The sequence below is a fragment of the Canis lupus genome, chromosome 12, assembly GCF_011100685.1.
Source record: "Canis lupus familiaris isolate Mischka breed German Shepherd chromosome 12, alternate assembly UU_Cfam_GSD_1.0, whole genome shotgun sequence".
Taxonomy (NCBI): Eukaryota; Metazoa; Chordata; class Mammalia; order Carnivora; family Canidae; genus Canis; species Canis lupus.
Genome location: NC_049233.1, coordinates 2,851,657 through 2,875,918, shown reverse-complemented (window position 1 = coordinate 2,875,918; position 24,262 = coordinate 2,851,657). Strand labels below are relative to the sequence as shown.

The following is a 24,262-nucleotide window of genomic DNA, read 5'->3' as shown; positions in this document are numbered from 1 at the left end:
GGAGATGTCCTTCCCATCCAGAATGGTCTGGCAGCCTCCAGGCTCCCCAGGTTTGCGTTGTTAGACTCCTGGTGAGGACTACGCTGCACTCGAAGAGGTAGACAGACAAGTTTATTGAGGAGCTTGTGCCCCTTCCCCGCCATAGCTGGAGAGAACAATCCCGGCATTGTTTTGCTCTTCCTGGTGACCATCACTAGGTCTGGCAGGCCAGGCCCCTGGATTTCTCCTGTGTCCCTCCATCTTCAGTGATAGATGGAGCATTTGATAGAGGAAACCGATCAGCTGCAGCCAGTCAGGGCCCCCTGTGTTGGGCCTGGGCCAGAGAAGGTTGTGGGTGTGCTGGCTCGACCCTCAGCTCCTCACTCCTCTACTATGGCACTCTCAGCTATGAAGCCAGGCTATTACCCGACATCGCAGGATGCCCAAAACTTCCTGAAGCCAGGAACAGAAGGGTGCAGTCCTTTCCCCGTCAGAGCCGCCCACCAGCTTCCAGGCTTCCTGCATCTTCCAGGGGTCCAGTTTGTGGGATGTCAGCAGGAATTTCCCATAGCAGCACCGGTCCAAGGGGTAGTGGGTGGCCCCAGCCAGTTTAACACAGTGGGTTGGGGTGAGACCTCCTCGTCGGGCGCTCACCCCCACAAAGACATCCTCCAGTGGCAGAGGGGGTGCCCGGCTGGCCACTTTTAGGATGAGCTGCACAGCAGAAGCTGACAGCACGTACCCTGTACCAGAGGCATAGGGTGGAAAGGGGCCCCAGGTGGGAGGCCACTGCTCCTCCGATATCTGGTGCTTGCTCCCTGGTGTCCGAGAGGGGTGCACCCGCCAGTGCACACGGCCCAGATACAGAAGAGGCATTGGCTGGCTCTTCAAGATGGGCCTTTCTTCCCACTCTTTATCTCCAGCCTTAACTGCTCTTGGAGGCTCCTTGCCCTTCTCCCATTGTTCCCAATGGCCCCCTCGCCGAATCAGCTCTGATACCAGTTCGGGGACGTTGACAAACACATCATCATCTGTCTTGAGGATGTAGCGGGCCATAGAACAGTGTTTGTCTGCCCAGTTCAGCCCACTGAGGGTCTTGAGAGTAAGGTTACGGTAGGAATCCCGGAAGGCCGCCTGTAAGATGTCCCCCTGGGCCGCTGCCTCCCGTACTAGGTCGATGTCGTGGGGTTCCTTGGTAGGATGCCACAAGCTTGGCTCTCCCAAAAGAAAGAGAATCTGCACCCGGAACCCTTGGGCCTCGCGCAGCCCGCCCCACGAAGCCCGAATGGCATTTCTTTGGTTCAGGTTCTCTGGGGCCGTGCACACCAGGATGAGCAGAAAGGGTGGGGAGCCGGGACCCCCGCACGCCTTCTCATTGGGAATCAGGAGGCGGGGCAGGGCCAGGGGCGGCCCCGGGGAGGCGGGAGCCGGGCTCAGGGAGGCCAGAGAGAGGCTCAGCAGCTCCTCCCCGATGCCCGAGGGCCCAAAGAGGGTCCAGATAATCACCAGCAGCAGGGCAGCAAGGAGAAGGCGCCGAAAGAGGCTGAGGGGCATGGCGTGGGGTAATCAGAAGTGACCTGGAGGGAAACACGAAGGCGGTTAGCGGGAGGAAGCCCCGGGTCCCTAACCGGCTACGCCTAGGCTGGAGCGGGCGGCTGGAGCGCGCGGCGGGTACCGGTGCCGGAGGGGGCCGCAGCCAGGACTGCGGGAGGTTACCTCGTCGGGGCCCCGCCGCCCGAGCTCGGTTCCGAGATTAAGCTGCAGCGCCGGCCGCCCCTCCCCCGCCCGCGGTGGCGGCTGGGCCCGCCTCCCTCCCGGGGAGGGCGTGGGGCCGCGCGCACACCCGCCTCCCGGAAGCCGCTCCGAAGCTTCGCGGCTGCGGCGGACGCGGTACGGCAGGCGGAGCACCGGCGGCGGGAGCGGAGTCCGGAGCAGCGTTCCGCGGACGCAGAGCAGCCTCCCGGTGGCGGCGAACCTCTTCAGCCACACGCGCGCCCCCTTGCTGGGCCGCGGAGCCCAGCTCTTCCGGGTCAGAGATTTGGAGGATTTTATCCCTACCGGCAGCCCGCGACTTCCGGCCTCCGCGGGCCTGTTTTTTTTTTTTAAAGCAAGCCAGGGGCGCCTAAGGCCTGTAAATACCCCCCAGGCCATCCAGTGCTCAGGGTAGACACGCCCGCCACGCCGCTGCGCAAACCTCTGGGGACCTCCGTTGTCTACAAACGGGCTTGGGGTCACCCTCAAGGTCGAGTGATTTTTAATTTACCTCTAACGTTAGTGGGCAGGCGCCACAGGGTCGCTTCAGGTAGGGCGGCGATTGGCAATGCCACGGCTTCAGCCCACACCCGGGGCAGCTTAATGAGGCCACCCCACAAGAGGACAAACAGCCACAGGGCCCGGTTTGATAGCCCCCCCCCCCCAGGAGAAAGAAGAGAAACACACAGAAGGAAGCCTTAGGTGTATAAACGATTTATTAACAAGACAAGGCCTACAGGTTTATTTCTTCTTGGACACACCCACGGTGCGACCACGGCGCCCTGTGGTCTTGGTGTGCTGGCCTCGGACACGAAGTCTGCAGGTGAGAAAACAGAAGGGCCACAGGTTATACACAATGCGAAGGAAGGAGGCAGAGCATGGCAAAGCTCTGGGAGCCTAGGGGCAGGGAGGGACCCCCACTCACCCCCAAAAGTGGCGCAGCCCCCTGTGGGCTCGAATCTTCTTCAGTCTCTCCAGGTCTTCACGAAGTTTGTTGTCCAGACCATTGGCCAGGACCTGGATTTGGAAGAGGGGGTGAAGAATGTTTATCCTCTGACCTCCTAGGACAAATTCTGACTAGACACACCCTGCCTCTTATCTCTCCCATCTTAATACACACCTGGCTGTACTTTCCATCCTTTACATCCTTTTGTCTGTTCAAAAACCAGTCAGGGATCTTATACTGGCGTGGATTCTGCATAATAGTGATCACACGTTCCACCTGGCAGGCAGGACAAAAAGTCAGGTACAGGCTTCCCTTCCAAGGCAGGCCCCAATCCAACCCGCCCTCCCTCCTCACCTCATCCTCAGTGAGCTCTCCTGCTCTCTTGGTGAGATCGATGTCTGCTTTCCTCAATACCACATGAGCATATCTTCGCCCCACACCCTGTGGAGAGGTTTTGGAATTGGGGTTGAGTCTGTTTTTGGTTCCCTTTATAGCCCGACTATTCAAAGAGGACACAAAGGTAGGGCCTGCAACCACCCAGTGTGATACTTTTCTAAATACAGAATCTAACTATTAAATACTTTTTCAGGGGTAGGTCGGGCAAAAAAAAGAATCTTTTTTCACACTGCTCAGCATATATAGCCATCAGATGTTGACTGTTAAAGACACTTGCAACAGCACCTAAGAACAGTACAGTATCTTCTAGTCTCTGCATTGTGGAGGACAAAGGGCTTGGCTCTCAAAACTGATGGGTACCATCTCAAAACTGATGTGGTGCTCTGGGTCTGTAAAGGTCATAATTCTTTGGGCAGATCACCCCATCGCCATCATGAACAGTTTCCCAAGATCACAAACTTGATTTTGTCAGTGTCCGGAGATGACCAGGGAAAAGGGAGCTAAGTGCCCAAACGAAACTGAAAAGGAACTAATGCTTAAACTGGTGGCACTGTCAGCACCAATACCGGTTCTCCTTGCTACCTGAACTCATGAAGAAAACACATATGAATTGTGAAGAATGATGTGCTGGGTTGAATAGTACTGCCCACCTACCCCAACAGGTCCATCTAGAATCCCAGGATGTGACCTTAATAGGGCCATTGCAAATATAATTAGTTACAGTGAGGTTACACTGGATTATGACAGGCCCCGAATCCAATATCTGGTATCTTTTTAAAAGGAGAGGACACAAAGTAGAAGGCCATGTGACAGGAGAAATGATGCAGCAAACAAAAGCAACAGAAAGGATAACCTTGGGTGACAGCCACCAGAACATAGGATTCCCAGAAGAGCATGGCCTTGCTGACACTTTGATTTTCTATGTTTGGCATCCAGAACTATGGTAGTTTTTGTTGTTTTAAACCAACAAGTCTGTGGTAACTTGTTTCAGCAGCCTCAAGAAATGGAGAGATATTTCCTCTGTGTAAAAAGTGACCTAGGGGGCACCTGGGTTGGTTAAGCATCTGCCTTTCAGTTCAGGTCAGGATCTCATGGTCCTAGGATTAGGGCCATGCAGGACTCCCTGCTCAGTGGTCAATCTGCTTTTCCCCCTCCCCACCAAATAAAAATCTAAAAAAAAAAAAAAAAAAAATTGACCTAGAAAATCAAATTACAGGTTGATTCAGAAGAGATTAGGTCTCTTGGACACGTGGGTAGTTTATTCAGTTAGGTGTCCTACTCGTGATTTCAGCTCAGGTCATGATCTCAGGATTTTGAGATTGAGCTTCATGCTGGGTTTTCTTCAGCATTCGGATTCTTTCTTCCTCTGCCCCTCTGCTCACACATATACTCTCTCTCAAATCTTAAAAACAAAACCCTGAAACCCAAAAACAACATTAGAGTTTATAGATAAAATAGTATGTCTGAGATTTAGATTTTCTTTTAAAAAGACTTTTATTTATTCATGAGACAGAACCAGGCTCCCTGCAGCGAACTGGATCTGGGACTCGATCCCAGCACTCTGCGATCACAACCCAAGCCAAAGGCAGATGCTCAACCTCTGAGCCACCCAGGTGGCCCTGAGATTTACTTTTAAATGATAGTGAATATAGATGAAACAAGATTGCAAGTTTTTAGCTAGGTGATATTCATAGGGGCTAATTTTCTTCCCTCTACTTTCAAACGTTTTAATTTTTCCATAATAAAGTTTTTAAAAAGTTGCTGTAAACTACCTTAAAAAAAAAAAAAAAAGTAGGCTCCATGCCCAGCATGGACTCTGACTCTGAGATTAAGACCTGAGCTAAAATGAAGAGACAGATGCTTAACTGACAGAGCCACCCTAAGTGGCTAAGATTTTTGATAGCGTTGTTTGCTGACTGATACGGACCTGCCAACTTTCTAAATTAGATCCCTTTTCCAAGGGGACCACCTGTTTCCTCCATCCAGAAGGGTAAGTATATTCAGGGGACCATCTCTCTTATGCCCAACTCCAACCTCTCCCTTCCAGGTTTCCAAATAACCCATAGAGCAGTGTCACCCTGATTTAGAGAAGGGCAGAAGACCAGCCAACCTTAAATAGCCATAGCGAAAAGTCTACAAGTAGAAACAAAACAATTAGGAAGGGATCACAGGATAAAATAATCTTAATAGGATCTGTATTCTCGCTCATTCTCTTCTACTTACTGTCAACTTCCACTCCATTCTTCATCCTTCCCTAGGCAATTAATCTTGCTTACCACTCTTTAACCACATCTTTTGAGGAATCCCTCCCCATCCCCAGCTCCCCACACTGCACTTTGTTCCAGTTTCCAAGTATTACCCCTCCTCCTTTCCGGATCCTTAACAACAACAAAAAAAGACCCCCTCCTGTTCAAGCTTCAGTTCTATCATCAGAGGAAGAGCTACCTCAATTTGCTGGCTCTCCACACAATCAGCAATAATCTCTGTATAATCTATCTCTAGGGATAACCTTTCCCAGTGATAAGCATCGGGATCCCTAAGAGACTTATTACAAAGTTCATAAAGTACCTTAAAGTCCTTTGGTTAAATTGTTTTAAGTGGATTACAAAGGCTATGACATATTTAATGAAAGTAAATACAAATCCAATTAATTTTCAGAAACAAAGAGAAAGGGTTTAACACAAGCATCCCACTAACTGCAACCATCTTCAATACAGGTACACCTTGTTTAAGGACGCTGTGCAGATACCCTGGTTTTGTTTACAAACTGAAGGCTTGCGGCAAATCCTGTGTCAAGTCTCAGTGCCATTTTTCCAACAGCATTTGCTCACTATGTGCTCATGGCACTCTGGTAATTCTCACGTTATTTCAAACCTTTTAATTATTTTATGTTATAGTGACTTGTGATCATGGCTCCTCGAAAGCTCACAATGATATGCATTTTTTAGCAATAAAGTATTTTTAAATTAAAGCATGTGCTTTTAAAAGACATAATGCATTACTACACATTCAATACTGAAATACTGATTAGAGTAAATATAACTTGCATATGCACTGGGAAACCAAAATATTTGACCCACTTTATTGCCTAGAACTGAACCTACAATATAGACCTGTGATATGCAGGTCTATTCACTATCCCATTTAAGCCTCATAGCAATCTTTAAAAGTACTAGTATATTTTATATTGCCTTACTAGTTTCAAAAAAACAGAAAAAAGCAATCTTCTTATTTACCATTTAAGAACAAGTGAAAATTGTACATCCTGCAATAAAACAAAAGAACCAAAGAAATCTAATCAATCTTATGAACCAAAGCTAGAACATATAGCTTTGATTGGTCAAGTTACCTAATACTTATGTTTCCTTTAAATTCTTTGAAACCAGGCTACAGCATCCCTGGATCCATTTCTAACATTTCATGAGCACCTATTATGCACCAGGAGCTGGGAACTGTGAACAAAATAGGACTACCCCGTTTTGTTCAGTTCTATCCCTGTCTATCCCTGCTCCCACGGTGTCCACACACTGGCAAAACCACATTCAACCATATCCACAATTACATATACTAACAAAAACAAAACAAAATGATGGAATGACCCCAACTGGAAGGCCAGTTCATTAGGTCAGTGAAAGAAAACACCCAAACTTATGCTCACCGACCTAAGGCATAATATGAGCCAAATACCGATGGTTCCTATGAGGTAGAAAGGGGAAATGCATTGTATTCACCTCTGACATTGGAATAAATACTGTTCACGATGTAATGATACTCCTCCCACTTCCTAACTATAGGTTTCTTCACACTTGGCAGTCTGTTGGCATTTCGACTACCCACCATGTATGATTACAAAATTTCTAGGGCATGTAGATCACAGGAAGGGTAGCTGTCACGATGCTCTGCAGTGGGGAGCAGAAGCAGAAACCAAACCTAGAACGAACTTCACAGGATGACAACAGGTGACGGTCCAACAAACTTTTAGTGAATTCTAGAAGCCGAGGGAACCCACTCCCCATCTAGAGTATCTTGGCTTGATGTGCGACTCTTCTCTGGCTTTCATTACTTACCTTTTGGTGGAAATGATGTAAGAGACCAGAGGACTAGTCACTCTTTTAACCGTTCTTTAGTTTACCCAGCAGCTAAGGTGATCTGGTTGGGACATGTCTCCTGGACCCTTCCTCACTTACAGCTATCCTGTCTCATTTACAGGCTCCGTTCCTTACCCTACCTTACCTTAATTGCTGTGATGGCAAAGGCTATTTTCCGCCGCCCATCGATATTGGTGTTAAGTACTCGCAAAATGTGCTGGAACTTCTCAGGGATCACTAGAGACTGGCAGAGACAGGGGGAGAAACAGGACACCGTCAACCACCATCAAACAGTAACGTCAAGAGGAACGTCCGGGTTGTCACACCGGGAGCAACAACCCTCCCCCCTTCAGTCCCGCTCGCAAAACCTTAAGTGTTCAAGCTCGGGAAAACGCAACCTCTGGGAGGGGGCAAGTCTTCTGCCCGTTCCCAAAAGTACACTGAGAGGCGGAGACCTCAGGTCCCCATTCACGCCCAAGCCTTTTCGCCGGTTTCGAGTGACTCTTCCTCTGGCCTACTCCACAGAACTGGAAGTCCTCAGTCATTCCTTCCCAGGGGTGCGCTCCAAAGATTCACACAGAAAGTTGCTAACCCCTAAAACAGGGCGTTTTCTGATCCCTAACAGCAGACTTTCCGTGTCCCGGTTCCGATGTCGCCGGATCCCCGCACGAAATCCACTCTTACCATGGCAGCAGCCTCTGCAGCGGCGTGCGGGCCTCCCGTGGAAGAGAGAACGGAAGTGACATACTAGGCTTATATAGCTATCAGCGGAAGAGGCGGAGCGATCACGCAGGAGCGCTTCCGGAAGCCGCTGGTGCCAGAACTAATTCAACTATGAGAATCTCTCTTCTTTACCAGAACTTCCGGTGCGGCCTCTCTTTACATGTTCGTAAAGTCCTTAAGAGGGAGAGCAGCAAAGGTTCCGGGGTGCGATTGTGCTTCAGATATCCAGTTCCCATTTGCAGTTGGGTCAAGTGGTTAGGGCTGAAAGGGGAAGGCTGGAGTCCAACAACTTAATTCAAATATCTGGGAACGATTTCGCTCTCTGCAAGACCCTCTAGGATTTGTAGGTCCACCCCAGGGACGGACCTACGGCGACTGGACAGCTGCCGGAAGTGAGGCTACGCAGAATGGCAGCTGCTGCGACCATGGCGGCGGCTGCGCGAGAGCTGCTGCTGAGAGCCGGGACCTCGGATATGGAGGAGGAGGAGGGCCCGCTGGTGCGGACGTGGGGCTCTTTCTCTCCGGAGTCTTGTCCGGGGGTCCTCGCGTCAGAAGGGCCTGGGCTGGGTTTAGGCAGAAGAGTGGGCGAGCGGCTGTTAACGGTGATGCTCCCTGTGTGTTTTTCCGTATCCGTCCTTGGAGTCGGGTCTGAGTCTGCCCTGGAGTCAGAATGGCCGACTCAGGTGCCAGTGGCAGAATTTCAGTTAACTTCCAGATCTGAGGGCAGAATACAGCGGCAGTATAGTGTAAAGGTTAAGAACGTGACTATGGTCAGATCGCCTGGGTTCTAATTCCAGCTTTGCCTCTTGCACGCTGTGTGTCGTTGGGCGGGTTAATCAGTTTCTCTGTGTTATACTTTCCCCACGTATAAGGTGAAGGAAATGATAAGACTTCACCGTAGAAATTGTTGGTTATGATTAGATGAATGAATGTATGAAAAATGGCACCTGGCCCGCAGGTAAACACTGTTAGCTGACATTTCTAGAAGGGCAGGTGATCCCCACAGGGATTGTGATAGAACACCTAAGATAGCAGGAGTCTGGGGATCCTACACTCAGCTGTAAGTTTAGCCCTGTCCTCTGCAACTCCTCCTTTACTCTTGTGGTGACTTTTGAGTCTTTTTGTTATATTCCCTACCTAGGAGCCCCAAATAGCAGATTGGGGACAGTGTGAGACTTTTGGAATTTTTTGACCCAGTGCCCATGGCTTCCCAATAAAAACCCAGCCCAGCCCCACCTTCCCCAAACCTTGAAGGTCTGTGGATTATCCCGTTATATTTGTTCTCTCTCTCTCTCTTACTGTGCCCTTTCCTGTTGACTTGTCCCTCTCCAGGGGGGTGGCCCTGGTCTTCAGGAGCCATTGCCACTTGGAGAATTGGACATCTCCTCTGATGAATTTATTCTGGATGAAGTGGATGGTAAGTGATGGCATGAGGTGGATGCAAACTGCTTGTGATCCAAGAGGTATGGTGCTGGAAGTAATAAGGTGGGGAATGGTGTACAGATGTTCGTTTGCGGGAGCTGGACCCTTATGATAAATTTCTATTTCCAGTTCACATTCAGGCAAATCTGGAGGATGAGTTAGTAAAGGAAGCTCTTAAAACGGTGAGGCTTTCTGCTGTACTGATTTATCCCTCCTCTTACCCTCCCCTCAAAGAGGAAAAAAAAGGACAGTCTCTCACTCTTACAACATCACCCTGGTGTCTCACCTTCTAGTCCTTTATTGATTCTTTCTAGGGTCTCTTCACTGCCACTTCCTCTTAACCTGTTGTGTTAATGTTCCCCTAGGGTGTGGATCTCCGTCACTATTCAAAGCAGGTTGAGCTGGAACTACAGCAGATTGAGCAGAAATCCATTCGAGATTGTATCCTCCAGTAGAGAAAAAGGGTGATGTTATTAAAATAGAGATTTTGCGGAGCATGGTGCATGCAGCCCAGCAGGGGCTGACATCTTCTCATGGCAGTTTCTGTCATCTCTGGGAAAAATGGGAATAGTCCCACAGGTCTGAGAATCTCCAGCTTTATGGTGAGGCCCCTTGACTTTTTGTGGATTAGATATCCAGGAGAGTGAGAACATAGCGTCTCTCCACAACCAGATCACAGCCTGCGATGCTGTTCTTGAGGTTAGTAACCATGACCTGTGATCCCTCTTAACCCTGAACCAGATCATGGTCTGGTGTTGTTCTTTAAGTCATCATCCTCAGGTGGGGATAGTTAGATTCACGTTCAGGATGACCTTAGCAGACCTTTTTGTTGCTACTGCCATAACTAATGTTATTTGCCAGTGACCTTTTGGGTACTTCTTACCTCATCACCTACCTTCGAGGACTGATACTGAAGACTTTACCAATAAACTTAGGTGGCCCATTTGTCCCTTGCCAACCCTTTGGTGCTCCAACAACATCTTCTGTCCTCCCCCCAGCGCATGGAGCAGATGTTGGGAGCTTTTCAGAGTGACCTCAGCTCTATTAGCTCTGAGATCCGGACACTGCAGGAACAGTCAGGAGCCATGAATATTCGGCTTCGAAACCGCCAGGCAGTTCGGGGAAAACTTGGGGAACTTGTCGATGGTCTGATAGTGCCCTCTGCTCTGATCATGTAAGTTGCCATTTTGAAGAGTTACAATGTCTATAGCAGGTAGATGGTCTAGGATGACCTACCACATGGGTCTCCTGGCCTCAGCTCTTCAAGCACCTTCCAGAAACTGATGGGTGGTTGACAACTCAACCTTGATGCATGCTTTAGGCATCAAAGATTAGGAATATCCAGAGTCAGGCATTTAGTTGGGAGGTTTAGTTGGGAGGTTTAAGGCTTTATGGACGTGGGATTGGGGGAGGTTCCAGGAACAGGAGACTTTGTACACGTATCCTGACTATGTGACTTAGCGTGTGAAGGGAGAGGTGACAGGCTGGATGTAAGGAATATAGTTTGGGACCTACTGATGTCTGGGTCTCCCTCCTATAACCCCTTCCACCTGTCCCTGCTACCCAGGGCAATTCTGGAGGCACCAGTGACAGAGCCTAGGTTCCTGGAGCAGCTGCAGGAACTGGATGCCAAGGCGGCTGCAGTCCGAGAGCAGGAGGCTAGAGGCACAGCGGCTTGTGCTGATGTCAGAGGCATACTTGACCGGCTACGGGTGAAGGTGAGGGGTGGGGATGATACCCCCAAGATTACTAGAACCAGCCTCCCTGACACCTTCAACCTGGGTTTCCCCAGCAGCGCTCACTGTAGCCCATCCCCAAGAATTTCACCCTGCCTTTACTGGCAGAGCTCATCTTCACATCTCTAGGTTCCCCTGAACACTTTCAGAAATACTGATGAGGTCTTCTCCAACCTCCATCCTCCTGTATTTGAAATGTGACCCTCCCCCCACCATTTCCATAACAGTCATAAGGTTGCAGCTTCATGCCCTGTGTTTGTTTCCTCCCCCCATGTCCAGGCGGTGACGAAGATCCGAGAGTTCATCCTTCAGAAGATTTATTCCTTCAGAAAACCAATGACCAACTATCAGATCCCCCAGACGGCCCTGCTCAAGTACAGGTCAGTGCCCAAAGGAAAGGCTCAGCATGGCCTCTGGGCCATCAGTCAGCCTGGTGAGGGGTCTGCTTTCTTGGGGAAGGTGGGGAGACTGACTTGTCCCTGGCCTCTCCAGGTTCTTCTACCAGTTTCTGCTGGGCAATGAACGGGCAACGGCAAAGGAAATCAGGGATGAGTATGTGGAAACGCTGAGCAAGATCTACCTGTCTTACTATCGCTCTTACCTAGGGCGGCTCATGAAAGTGCAGGTGAGGCCAAGGAGGGAGGCATGGCTAGGATTGGGGAAGAGGGGCCACCCCCAGGCAGGGCTGGACAGTGGGGAAAAATTGTTTTATCACAACAGGGGAGGAGATGCTTACTGGTTCCCTTTTCTCTTTTTTTCTTAGTATGAGGAAGTTGCCGAGAAGGATGATCTAATGGGTGTGGAAGACACAGCAAAGAAAGATATCCTAGAACTGAGGAACCCACGTAGTAGGCCTTGATAGTGACAGTGCCTCAAAGGCACTGCTTCTTGTCTTTTTCTCTGGGACCAAAACCTTTGAGAATGTGATAATGGCTATCCCCCTCCCCCCCTGCCGCCCGAAAAAGGCATGCATCCTTTTGACACATAGTTCTACATGTGATGGCAGGGAGGGTAGGAGCTCTCTGAAGCCCGTTCCCGGGTGTCAGATGAAGTGGGGCCAAGGTACTGGGAAGGAGGGACATCTAGGCTGTGTCTGGCTGCCTGCGGTCCCTGGAGGTAATGAGCCTCTGAGTCTGTCACCATTGTGATCTAGTTGTTTTCCCTGACTCTGATCCTTTACGATTCTTCTCAAAGCCTTCCCTCCGCAGCAGGAACACCATCTTCACCCTGGGGACCCGTGGCTCTGTCATCTCCCCCACTGAACTGGAGGCCCCCATCCTGGTGCCCCACACTGCCCAGCGGGGAGAACAGAGGGTAGGAGAAGGGATGAGAGTCAGTCATGAGGGTGTGCTGGGCATGGGTAGGAGAGGCCAGACCTCTGGGCAAAGCTTCCCGCCCTGCAGTCCCCTGTATCAATCCCCTTAGAACGGGGAATGACCTTCTTGGATCACCCAAGTGTTCTGTGATGTGAAGAGGGTTGAGACCGTTGACTTCAGGACATATATAGAGAGAGATTGGCTGAAGGGAACATCTTGGGGTAGGTTGTAGAGTTGGGTGGTGCAATAACAGCAGGTGGGGGTGGGTTCTTCTCTTGAGCCCCTCGTCCCTCTACCCCTTTCAGTACCCATTCAGGATGCTCCTTCACAGCCTGCACCTGGGTTAGATGGGAAAGACCTGAGCTCTCGTTACCCAGGCTTGCTGATTTTCCAGCAATATCTATGGAGAGTCAGCATTGGGGTCCATCCCTTCTGTCCCTCTTCTTCACCTCTCCCATCCTAGTATCCATTTGAGGCCCTCTTCCGCAGCCAGCACTACGCCCTCCTAGACAATTCTTGCCGTGAATATCTTTTCATCTGCGAATTCTTTGTTGTATCCGGCTCGGCTGCACATGATCTCTTCCATGCTGTCATGGGTCGCACCCTTGGCATGACCCTGGTAAGATCCCCAGCTCCTGTGCTCTTAGACCCCTTTGTCCTCAGTCCTCTGCAGCACTGTAGGGGGTCATAGCTCTGGTAGTACTGAAACCAGGCCCCCCCTAATTCTAAAATGTCTAAGCCTTGTACTCACAGAGCATATGAAACCCTCAAAGCTTGGGGTCCCTGAGGTACCCCTACTACTGACCCATAGCCAGGCAGTAGCATCTGAAAACGGAGGGGCCCCTGAAATGGTGCTCAGCCCTGAATTCTGCTGTGATGGGCTTGTGATCTTAAATCCTGATGGGCAAGGCAGCAGGACCACCTGAGGGGCTAGTGGACAGGGAAGGAGGAGGCATTTCCTGAGAGCTCCCTACCCTCCCTCCCAGGGCTGCATCCCCAGAGGAGTACATGCATTTGTCTGTAGCCACTAGGAATGACAGAATAACGAACGCTCTTTTCCAATTCTTCTATCCCTGAATCGTAGAAACACCTGGAGTCCTATCTCACGGACTGCTACGATGCCATTGCTGTTTTTCTCTGTATCCACATCGTCCTCCGGTTCCGTAACATTGCAGCGAAGAGGGATGTTCCTGCCCTGGACAGGTCACTGAGTTCTGGTCCTTGATGCCCCATTGCTCTTGAACCCTTGGCTTTACATGGTCCTGTTCTGACCATTGGGCTGCTGCTGACCAGACACCTGACTCTTACTCCCGTTCATCTGCCTGGGGACAGTACTGCTTTCTGCCTCACCATTCATACTAGTCCAACCTCCATCAGCCATCAGCTGGGTTCCCCCACAGAAACCCTACCTCCGTCCTCCCAGATTTCTTTTTGGCCTTTTAAATTTTTATTTTAATTCCAGTTAGTGAACATACAGTATCCTCTTAGTTTCAGGTGTATGATAATAGCGATTCAATATTTGCATGTATCACCTAGTGCTCATCACGACCCTCACATTTCTTGCCAGCTGATCTCTAATTCTGATTAAGTCTGCAGGTACTGGGAGCAAGTGCTTGCCTTGCTGTGGCCACGGTTTGAGCTGATCCTGGAGATGAATGTCCAGAGTGTCCGAAGCACTGACCCTCAGCGGCTAGGGGGGCTGGATACTCGGCCCCACTATGTGAGAGAGGGCAAGGGTAACAAAGGGGTTCCCAAAAGGCAGGGCTCTAGCTTCACTATGGGGGTTGGTCGGGTTCCCAGTTGTGTTGTGGGCCTGGCTGGATATTGGGGCACACTCTGTGTGTGGGGCAGTCTAGGAGTATGTGAATTCAGGGTGAATTTGGCATCATTTATTATAGTGATTGGGGGTGGGAGTCACAGAGGTTGATGGGCCAGCTCCTAGGGACTTGCAAGATTGCTTTGGTTGGGTCAGGGGGATGGTGTGATTTTATTACCACTTTTCTTTTCCCAAGATCACGCGCCGATATGCAGAGTTCTCGTCTGCTCTTGTCAGCATCAATCAGACAGTTCCCAATGAACGGACAATGCAGCTGCTAGGACAGCTACAGGTGAGGGTGGGCAGGAGAGACTTCCCAGTGGCTGGGCTGCCTCAGTGGCCTGCAGTGTGAGGAGCGCTGTGTGCCCTCACCTTCTCATGTCACCTCTTCCTTCTGGCTTTTCCAGGTGGAAGTGGAGAATTTTGTCCTCCGAGTGGCAGCTGAGTTCTCCTCAAGGAAGGAGCAACTTGTGTTTTTGATCAACAACTATGACATGATGCTGGGCGTGCTAATGGTACAGACACTATTTCTCTCTTCCTCCCTACCCAGAGGGTTTGGCCTCCCCCACTGCTCTGTTTGCTCTGTGAGGACAGAGCTTGGTCTTGTTCCGTAAGTTATTCTTGGCATCTGGCGCATTGCCTGGCCAAGTACAGTAAATGTGGAAGGAAGGGGATATCCTGAAGTCAAGGGCTGCTTCTCCCACACTTGAGATTTCCCTTTGTCTTCCCTTAGGAGCGGGCTGCAGATGACAGCAAAGAGGTTGAGAGTTTCCAGCAGCTGCTCAATGCTCGGACACAGGTAGGGGGGTGGGGAAGAAGAGAGGGAGAGTCTCATGTGCTATTTTCTCTTCTGTGTGTGTGTGTTTAGGGAGTGGCAGGTAAAGGGCTTCATGTACCCAGAATTGGAACTACTGGTTTCCTTTCCTTTTGTGTTTTTTTTTAACGATACACATACCCCTGAAGCCTTCACCTACCTTGACGATAACCAGCATTAAACAATGAATTCTTCCTCAGCCCATTTCCTTGCCCATCACACTTTTAAGTCTTTTCTTGACCTAAGTATTGTGTTTACCATGCTCTTGCTTTCAAAAATATAGCTGTAAGTATGGCAACTAATTAACTTAGTTGTACTTATTTATTTCTAACGTTTTTATTTTTTATTTATTTTCTTTTTTTAAGTAGTCTCCATGCCCAACATGGGGCTCAAACTCATGACCCCGCGATCCAGAATTGTGGGCTCTATCTGCTGAGCCAGCCAGGTACCTCCCCACCTGTATTATATTTTTATTTTTATTTTTATTCTTGAGTGACATAAAAGCAATCACAGGATTTTTTTCATGCATAATTTTTCCAACATTATCATATTATGACATATGGCTACAGCTTTTTCTTTTTTACTTTATATAATTTTATATTGTGTGAATGTAACGTTTTTTCCTGCAAGTGGACCTTGGGATTATTTCTAGTTTTTTGCAACTGTGAGAGTTGTTTTATGAACAGTTATGTTTTTTAGTGCATGTAGATGGAGAGAAGTTTTATAAAAGTTTCTCTTGGAAGTAGGACTTGGCTTGTTGCTTGTAGGGTTTGCCAGCATTCAACCTTATGAGACAGTGCCATATAGTTTTCCTAAGTGGTATACTAGTTTTTTCTTTACTGGCAATGTGTAAGAATTCTCATTGAGCTATATTTTCTACAACACATGGTATTACCAAACTATCTTTGCCATTCTGGTATAGGTATCTCCTTAGGGGTCTTTATATGCATTTTTCTGATTACTATTGAAATTGAGCATCATTTCAAATGTTAAGTAGTTATACAAAGTTTTCTATTCCATAAAATATCTGTTGTAGCATTTGGCCTTTTTAAAATTGGGTTGTGTATTTCTTTTTGATTTATACGATTTTTAAAATATATTTATGAAACCAATTTTTTGGTTGTATAGGTTGCAGATATATTTCAGAGCTTTATTTTTTATTTTTATTTATGTTGTCTCATGATGGACAAATTCTTAATTTTAATGTGATTGGCTTTACTGATTTTTTCTTGATTTTTCTGTCTCATTTAAGAAATCTTGTATTGGGCTTTTGAGGGACTCAGTCAGTAAAGCGTCTGCCTTTGGCTCAGGTCATGATCTCAGGGTCCTGGGGATCCAGCCCCACACTGGGCTCCCTGCTCAGTGGGGAGCCTGCTTCTTCTCTCTCTGCCCCTTGCCCATGCTGATGCACTCTCTTCTCTCTCTCACTCACTGTCTGTCAAATAAATAAATAAGATCTTAAAAAATAAATCTCAGGGACGCCTGGGTGGCTCAGTGGTTTAGCACCTGCCTTCAGCCCAGGGCGTGATCCTGGAGTCCCGGGATCAAGTCCTGCGTTGGGCTCCCTGCATGGAGCCTGCTTCTCCCTCTGCCTGTGTCTCTGCCTCTCTCTGTGTGTCTCTCATAAATAAATAAAATAAAATCTTTAAAAAAGAAAAAAGAAAAGTCTCATATCATCCTAACATCAGAAAAACATTATACTACATTTTCTTCTTAATGTTGTAGAATCTTGCTTTTTATGTTTAAGCTCTAAATTTACCTGGAATTGATTTTGTGTATGATGTGAGGTAGAACCTAATTTAATGTTTTAATATAGATAACGATGGGCCCAGAAGCACTTATGGAAAATCCCTTTCTCTACTTGATCTGCAGTGTGCTTCTGTCACATAGCAAAACTATAAATATATGTGTCTTCCCTCTATTCTATTCTATTGATTAATTTGTCTGACCTGTCGTGCAGTTTTAATTATAATGCTTTATAACTATGCAAACATTATGCTATATAATTATGCAAATTCTATCTTTTTCAGGAATACCTTGAATATATTGGCCTCTTGATTTTTTCATATAAATTTTATAGTTAGCTGTTAAGTTTTCACATTGAAAAAACTTTTAAGGATTTTGATTGGAATTGCATTGATCAGTTTGGATCAATTTTGAAGAATTGATAGTTTATGATGTTGAATCTTCTCATCCATGAACTTGGGCTTCCCATTTTTAAAGATATTCTTTAATATCTTCTTGCAACCTTTTGTAATTTTCAACACAAAAACATTGCAAATCTTTGGCCAGAGTTATTCCTAGTTAGATGTAATATGTAGATTATGTAGATTTCACCCTCCTAGGAGTAAATATATAGTTTCCAATCCTTTGTCTTTAGTTTCTTACGTCTTTGATCTACTACTGTTCTGGCTAGGATCTCTCTGACAATGTTGAGCAGTTGAATAGAAGTGTAATAGTGAGAACCCCTATCCTGTTCCTGATTTTAAAGGGAATGCTTTCCTCATTTCCCCATTAGGAGTAACACTGCTGTGAGTGTTTTTGTAGATGCCTTTTATCTGGTCAAGAATATTCTTCTCAATCCCTAGTGTGCTAGTTGTTACTGTAGTTATTCCTACTAGGAATAAATCCACATTTATTTAGGGATAATTACTAGGAGTACTAGGACTTACCAGGAAGAATTACTTTTTTTTTCTAATTGTTTAGGCTTTTTGATCTATTCTTTTAGAATTTGTCCTTTAAATAAACTTGTTACTTAAATAGTATCATTTTAGAAAGAAATTTTCTTGTTGTTTTAACTGCCATATAGAAATGCTATTGGGGGACGCCTGGGTGGCCTAGCAATTGAGCGTCGGCCTTTGGCTCAGGGCGTGATCCCAGGATCCAGGATCGAGTCCCACTTCAGGCTCCCTGTGGGGAGCCTGCTTCTCCCTCTGCGAATGACTCTGCCTCTCTCTCTGTGTGTCTCTCGTGAATAAATAGAGAAATCTTAAAAAAAAAATGCTATTTTTTTTTTTTTTTTAAGATTTTATTTATGGGAATCCCTGGGTGACTCAGCGGTCTAGTGCCTGACTTCGGTCCATGGCGTGATTCTGGAGTCCCAGGATCGAGTCCCACATCGGGCTCCCTGCATGGAGCCTGCTTCTCCCTCGGCCTGTGTCTCTGCCTCTGTCTCTCTCTGTCTCTCATGAATTAATAAATAAAATCTTTAAAAAAATAAAAAAATAAAGATTTTATTTATTTATTTATTTATTTATTTATTTATTTATTTATTTATTTATTTATTTATTTGTGAGAGACACAGAGAGAGGCAGAGACATAGGCAGAAGGAGAAGCAGGTTCCCTGTGGGGAGCCCGATGCAGGACTAGATCTCTGGACCCCGGGATCAGGACCCAAGCCAAAGGCAAACACTCAACCACGGAGCCACCCAGGTGCCCTAACTAACCACATTTTAAGTGATTGATAGCTACATGTGAGTCATGGCTACTGTGTTAGGACAGCTCATCTCAAAAAAAAGAAAAAAAAGGACAGCTCATCTCTCTTAGCTGAACTTCCTTTTGCAGTATATTCCCTGTGCCTCCCCACTGTTATATTGTTAAAAGTGGGTTATTGCATTTGGGCGACTGGAATAGGTTGAATTTGGTTATTTAATCTCTGTTCAAAATGACATTACAAATGAAGATCCCTCAGTTATAGAAAGATCCGTTCTTAGGAATGTCTTCCCCATCTCATATTAATTACTGGACATTCTTCAGTGATGTAAGTGGATTTTTGGTGGGAAGAGTAGAAAAATATTTTTTCATTTTTATTTTTTTTAGAGAGAGCATGCTCAAGTAGGGGTGAGGCGGGGAGCAGGGAGGGGCAAAGGGAGAGGGACAGAGAATCCCAAGCAGGCTCTGCACTGAGCCCCAACACAGGGCTTTATCCCACAACCCGAGATCATGACCTGAGCTGAAATCAAGAGCCAAACACCTGACTGAACTTCTCAGGTACCCCAAGGATTTTATTTTTAAATGGAAATTGTTTTAAAAGTTTCACTTTCACCCTACCAGATCTTACTATCAAGCTTGGGTTTCTGCTTTCATTCAGCCCTGCCATTTTAAAAAAATTTCTAAAGGTTATTTATTTTTATTTTTATTTTTTTTAAAAGAATTTATTTGACAGTGAGAGAGCACAAGCCGGGGGAGTGGCAGATGGAGAGGGAGAAGCAGGCTCCACGCTGACTATGGAGCCCAGTGCGGGGCTCAATCCTAGGACCTTCAGATTATGACCTGAGCCAAAGACAGACGCTTAACTGGCTGAGCCACCCAGGCACCCCTAAAGATTTTTTTTTTTTTTTAATATTTTTATTTATTTTTTATTTATTTATGATAGTCACACAGAGAGAGAGAGGCAGAGACATAGGCAGAGGGAGAAGCAGGCTCCATGCACCGGGAGCCTGACGTGGGATTCGATCCCGGGTCTCCAGGGTCGCGCCCTGGGCCAAAGGCAGGCGCTAAACCGCTGCGCCACCCAGGAATCCCCTAAAGATTTTATTTTTAAGCAATCTCTACACCCAACATGGGACTTGAACTCACAATCCCAAGATCAAGAGTCACATGCTCTACTGACTCAACCAGCCAGGCACCCCAATTTTAACTTTTTATTGTGGGAGATTTCAAATGCACATACTAATAGCATAGTGGATCCCCTGGGGTCCTCTCCCAGGGGTCGCACCCCCAAGTACCATCACAGATCTTCAATCAGTAAGTACTTGGGGACAGTTTTATTCCTTTCTATCAGCACCCATTGCTCATCCTTCCGTGCCTGCCCCCCAGTTATTTTTTTTTTAAAGATTTTATTTATTTATTTATTTATTTATTTATTTATTTATTTATTTATTTTTATTTTTATTTATTTATGATAGGCACACAGTGAGAGAGAGAGAGGCAGAGACACAGGCAGAGGGAGAAGCAGGCTCCATGCACCGGGAGCCCGACGTGGGATTTGATCCCGGGTCTCCAGGATCGCGCCCTGGGCCAAAGGCAGGCGCCAAACCGCTGCACCACCCAGGGATCCCCAGATTTTATTTATTTATTCGTGATAGACACACAGAGAGAGAGAGAAAGAGAGAGAGAGGCAGAGACATAGGCAGAGGGAGAAGCAGGCTCCCCACAGGGAGGAGCATGCTCCATGCAGGGAGCCCCATATAGGACTCGATCCTGGAGTCCAGGATCATGCCTGGACCGAAGGCAGGCGCCAAACCGCTGAGCCACCCAGGGATTCCCCCCGGCCCCCGTTATTTTGGATTAAATCTTATACATCATCATTTCATCTGTGTCAGGATGTGTTTTTAAAAACACAATATAGGTAGCCCCAGTGGCTCAGCAGTTTAGCGCCGCCTTCAGCCCAGGGTGTGATCCTGGAGACCTGGGATCGAGTCCCACGTCAGGCTCTTTGCATGGAACCTGCTTCTCCCTCTGCCTGTGTCTCCGCCTCTCTCTTTCTGTGTGTCTCTCATGAATAAATAAAATCTTTAAAAAAAGAAAACCCACAATATATTATCACACTTTAAAAAAATGATCTTAAAAGAGCTAGTGTTCAGATTTTCTCAGTCATAAATGGTTTTTATAGTTCAAATTAACATCCATGTATGGTACATACATATGTCTCTTTGTGATCTATAGAGTGCCCTTCCATCTTTGCTTACCTCCTCTGCAATTTATCTGTGGAAGAAACCAAGTAACTGAGTCATCTGTCATGTTAGAATAACAGAATACAGTCTAGATTTTGCAGATTGCATTCCATGGTATGGCTAGACTTTTTTCTTTTTTTCCATAAATGTGTAGTTAGATGAAAAGTCTTGATCAGTTTGCAGTTAGTTGCCCACCCCCCCCGCCCCCCCCTGCCCCAAGGATAGTTGAGAGCTAGTGGTATGTACTTCCATTGGGGGCACATAATGGTTTCTTGGTTCCTTTTCTGTCAATAGCCATCAGTGATCACTGCCTACATCCATGAACTAGATTTCCATAACCCTCAATGTCTCAAAATTTCCCATCTCATCTGTGCTACATTTTAAGTCATTTCTTCAATTATAAAATTCAATTTGCTGTATCATTCTTCAGGTATTTCTAATCTGCTGTATAACCTGTTGACTTTTTAAAATTAAAGACTTTTAATTTTTAAGTCATCTCTTGAAAGTTTCATTTTGTTTCAAGTCTGTCCATTCCTCATCTTGTTGAGTCGTCATCTTTGTGTCTATATTTTTAATTCTTTGAATGTTTCATACAGAACTCACAACTGCTGTGTATATGACAGTTTTTTTTTAAAGATTTTATTTATTTATTCATAGACACAGAGAGAGAGGCAGAGACACAGGCAGAGGGAGAGGGAGAAGCAGGCTCCATGCCGGGAGCCCGATGTGGGACTCGATCCCAGGTCTCCAGGATCACACCCCAGACTGCAGGCGGCGCCAAACCGCAGTGCCACCAGGGCTGCCCGTATCTGACAGTTCTGATGTTGGCAGTCTTTGGTATACCAGTCTAAGTCCATTGCTTATTGTTTATACTGTTTCTCATGGTAGTTTCCTTTCATATGTGTCTGACGATCTTTGAGTTCATTGCTCTGTCTTAATCAGGGGGAGTCATATGGGCCTAAAATGAGATTGAGGATATTTTTCTGTCAAGAGGATTTGCCTCTGCGTTTACGGTAGGCAAATTACTGAAAGACCTAATCCACCTCGATTTATGTCAGCACCCCTTTGAGGCTCTCACAAGAGGCCCAGGCTCCGCTTCTCCACTTGAGTCTGGCATCAGGCTCAGATTCCAGATAGCAGAGTTGCCATCGCCATTTGTCTTCTGGCAGCCTTGCCTCTCCCAGCTTCCTACCTTTCTGGTTCTGGCTCTGATCCCAATTACTTGTGCTTTGCTCCCCAGTTCAAGTTTAGTGTTTTGGGACCATTGGTGTCTTAAAGTATGTAATTTGCTCTGGCAATATTCTGAGGATCTAGTCATTCATGATGCCAGAAGTGGGAAAATGTCTTGATACCAGGACATTTGACTATGTGTATGTGTGTGTGCTTATTTCTACAGGAATTCATTGAAGAGTTGTTGTCTCCCCCTTTTGGGGGTCTGGTGGCATTTGTGAAGGAAGCCGAGGCTTTAATTGAACGTGGACAGGCTGAGCGACTTCGAGGGGAAGAAGGTATGCAGATGATGTGGTCAGGTGGTGGAGTTAATGGTAAGGGGAGTGGAAAAGAAAAATGAGAGGAGGCAGATTCCATGAGGAGGGGGTAGAGCAGGAAAATGAGATTGGATGTGGAAGAGGGCTGTGCCTTGGGGAGGACGTAAGGGTTAAAGATCACCTAGCCAAGTCCTTTTCTGAGACCCTCTCTCTTTGCTCCTGCCATCAGCCCGGGTTACTCAACTGATCCGTGGCTTTGGTAGTTCCTGGAAATCATCAGTGGAGTCTCTGAGTCAGGATGTAATGCGGAGTTTCACCAACTTCAGAAATGGAACCAGTATCATCCAGGTAACTTGCAGCTTCCAGGCCTCCCTTCCCTCCAACCCCTATCATTAGTTGTTTTCTCTGGGCTCAGCATCATCCAGGTGACCCATGACCTTCAACTACCAGCATGCCCAAAGTTCTGGATGAGCCCTAGCCTGATTCCTGATACCATCTCTAGCACCACTCCACAGCCTGATCTTTCATGACTTTCTCTGACCAGGGAGCTTTGACCCAGCTGATCCAGCTCTATCATCGCTTCCACCGGGTACTCTCTCAGCCCCAGCTCCGAGCTCTCCCTGCCCGGGCAGAGCTTATCAACATTCATCACCTTATGGTGGAGCTCAAGAAGCACAAGCCCAACTTTTGATGCGCCAGACCCTGGGATCCACCCGCCTTCTCCATGGACTTCCGTACCCCATCCCAGACTCTTCTTCATCTGGGGTTTCCTTAACAGTTGTCCACCTGCCTCCCAGGTCCTTGACATGCCTCACCCTGCCTCATCAGAATAAGCTGGATCACCTTGTTTTTGGGTTCCCAGGACCACTCCCCCCGGGCTTCCAAAAGCCTTTATCATTTCCCTGATTTCACCACCCCTTCCCCCACACCCAAGTTCTCTTCCCCCAGTAAAATCTTTACTGTTTCAGTCTCAACTCTTGTCACCATGGCCTGAGGTGCAACGCCTCAACTCTTGGAATTGGTGGCAAGGCAAGTCATTGATTTTTTTTTTTCCCCTTTCACTCAGTGATTTCTTTTCTGTAGCTTTTTGACCTAAGATCTCAGCAACTTGAACACTAACAAGACCTCTCCTGGCTTGAGAGTTACTCCAAGGTCAGTCTGCAGAAAACAATAAATATTTAATATGACATAATACTCTTCTCTCATTTCCTTCCTCCTTCTTCCTGGGGCCTTCAAGTGGCCCCCACCTCTGCTCCAGGATCACTTTTTTGTTCTGGCTCTCTCCTGGGCTTATCTCCCTTCTGGTGGGTGTCCAGAAGAAGGGGTACAGATAGTAACTTCTAATCTCTAGCTGCTTCAGGCCAAAGAAGTAGCAGCGTTGGTTTTAGGGAGGGGACTGTGTCGTGAGTAACCAGCCTGGTGGAGGAAGGTGGCCCCTGGTTAAAAATGGCAAATACCTCAAAAAAAAAAAAAAAAGGGCAGATCCCTCAAGGGCTGGGAACACGGTTGTACAGCCTCAGGCACTGTTCCACAGGCTACCTTGATTCCCTAACAGGGGCTTAACTTGCATGGGGGGCTGGAGGGCTGTAGCACTCACACCAGGGCGGGGGTGGGACAGGTTTGCAGCGTGCCTGTTTCATCTATTTCTGTGTTTGCTTCCTACTGCACCCCTACACCTCGTTTGAACTCAGACTCTAGACAGAAGAGACACGGGGGCGCCTTTTTAGTCCTAACGGGAAAGGCGCAGGCAGTCGGGAGAAAATGGTAATTTGGGGATGTTTCCTCTGTTTCCTTCTCCCACATGGCCCGAGCATTGCTTCCCAAGTCCCAGCGAGCTACTGAAGGAAAAAGAATTCCACCCCCGGCGCGGGCTCTCTGGACGCGAGCCGGGCCTGGGGCGGGGTGGAGGAGAGGGTGCCTCTAGGCCGGCGGCGGCGGTGGGGCGGGGCCAGGGCGGTCCCGGCGGGCGGGCTCTTGCGATTGGCTGCCGCGAGGCGGGGGCGTGGCGGGAGGGCGCCTTCCCCCTCCCTCGGGAACCGCGCTGCGACTGGGAGGCCGACCGCCGAGCGGCGTCCTCAGTTTGGGGAGCCTTGGCGCCCGAGGCCGCCGGGT

General features: G+C 47.6%; 3 protein-coding genes across 3 annotated transcripts; 1 reads left to right on the top strand and 2 right to left on the bottom strand.

Annotated features, from left to right (window-relative positions):
• Positions 1-89: 89 nt before the first annotated feature.
• Positions 90-1,767, bottom strand: B3GALT4 (beta-1,3-galactosyltransferase 4). Its single transcript, NM_001080722.1, is given in 1 exon segment — positions 90-1,767. A coding segment is annotated over 1 exon segment (1,152 nt). The 5' UTR covers positions 1,534-1,767; the 3' UTR covers positions 90-381.
• A 662-nt stretch (positions 1,768-2,429) lies between these two features.
• Positions 2,430-7,893, bottom strand: RPS18 (ribosomal protein S18). Its single transcript, NM_001048082.1, is given in 6 exon segments — positions 2,430-2,548; positions 2,657-2,748; positions 2,852-2,953; positions 3,032-3,118; positions 7,307-7,405; positions 7,846-7,893. Coding segments are annotated over 6 exon segments (459 nt in total). The 5' UTR covers positions 7,849-7,893; the 3' UTR covers positions 2,430-2,472.
• Positions 7,894-8,019: 126 nt separating this feature from the next.
• Positions 8,020-23,347, top strand: VPS52 (VPS52 subunit of GARP complex). The gene is given in 20 exon segments (NM_001048088.1): positions 8,020-8,381; positions 9,217-9,301; positions 9,436-9,488; positions 9,672-9,747; positions 9,938-10,005; positions 10,305-10,480; positions 10,874-11,024; positions 11,322-11,422; positions 11,535-11,667; positions 11,806-11,863; positions 12,223-12,356; positions 12,822-12,977; positions 13,443-13,561; positions 13,955-14,078; positions 14,371-14,466; positions 14,582-14,689; positions 14,908-14,973; positions 22,060-22,171; positions 22,380-22,498; positions 22,695-23,347. Coding segments are annotated over 20 exon segments (2,172 nt in total). The 5' UTR covers positions 8,020-8,291; the 3' UTR covers positions 22,842-23,347.
• Positions 23,348-24,262: the final 915 nt, after the last annotated feature.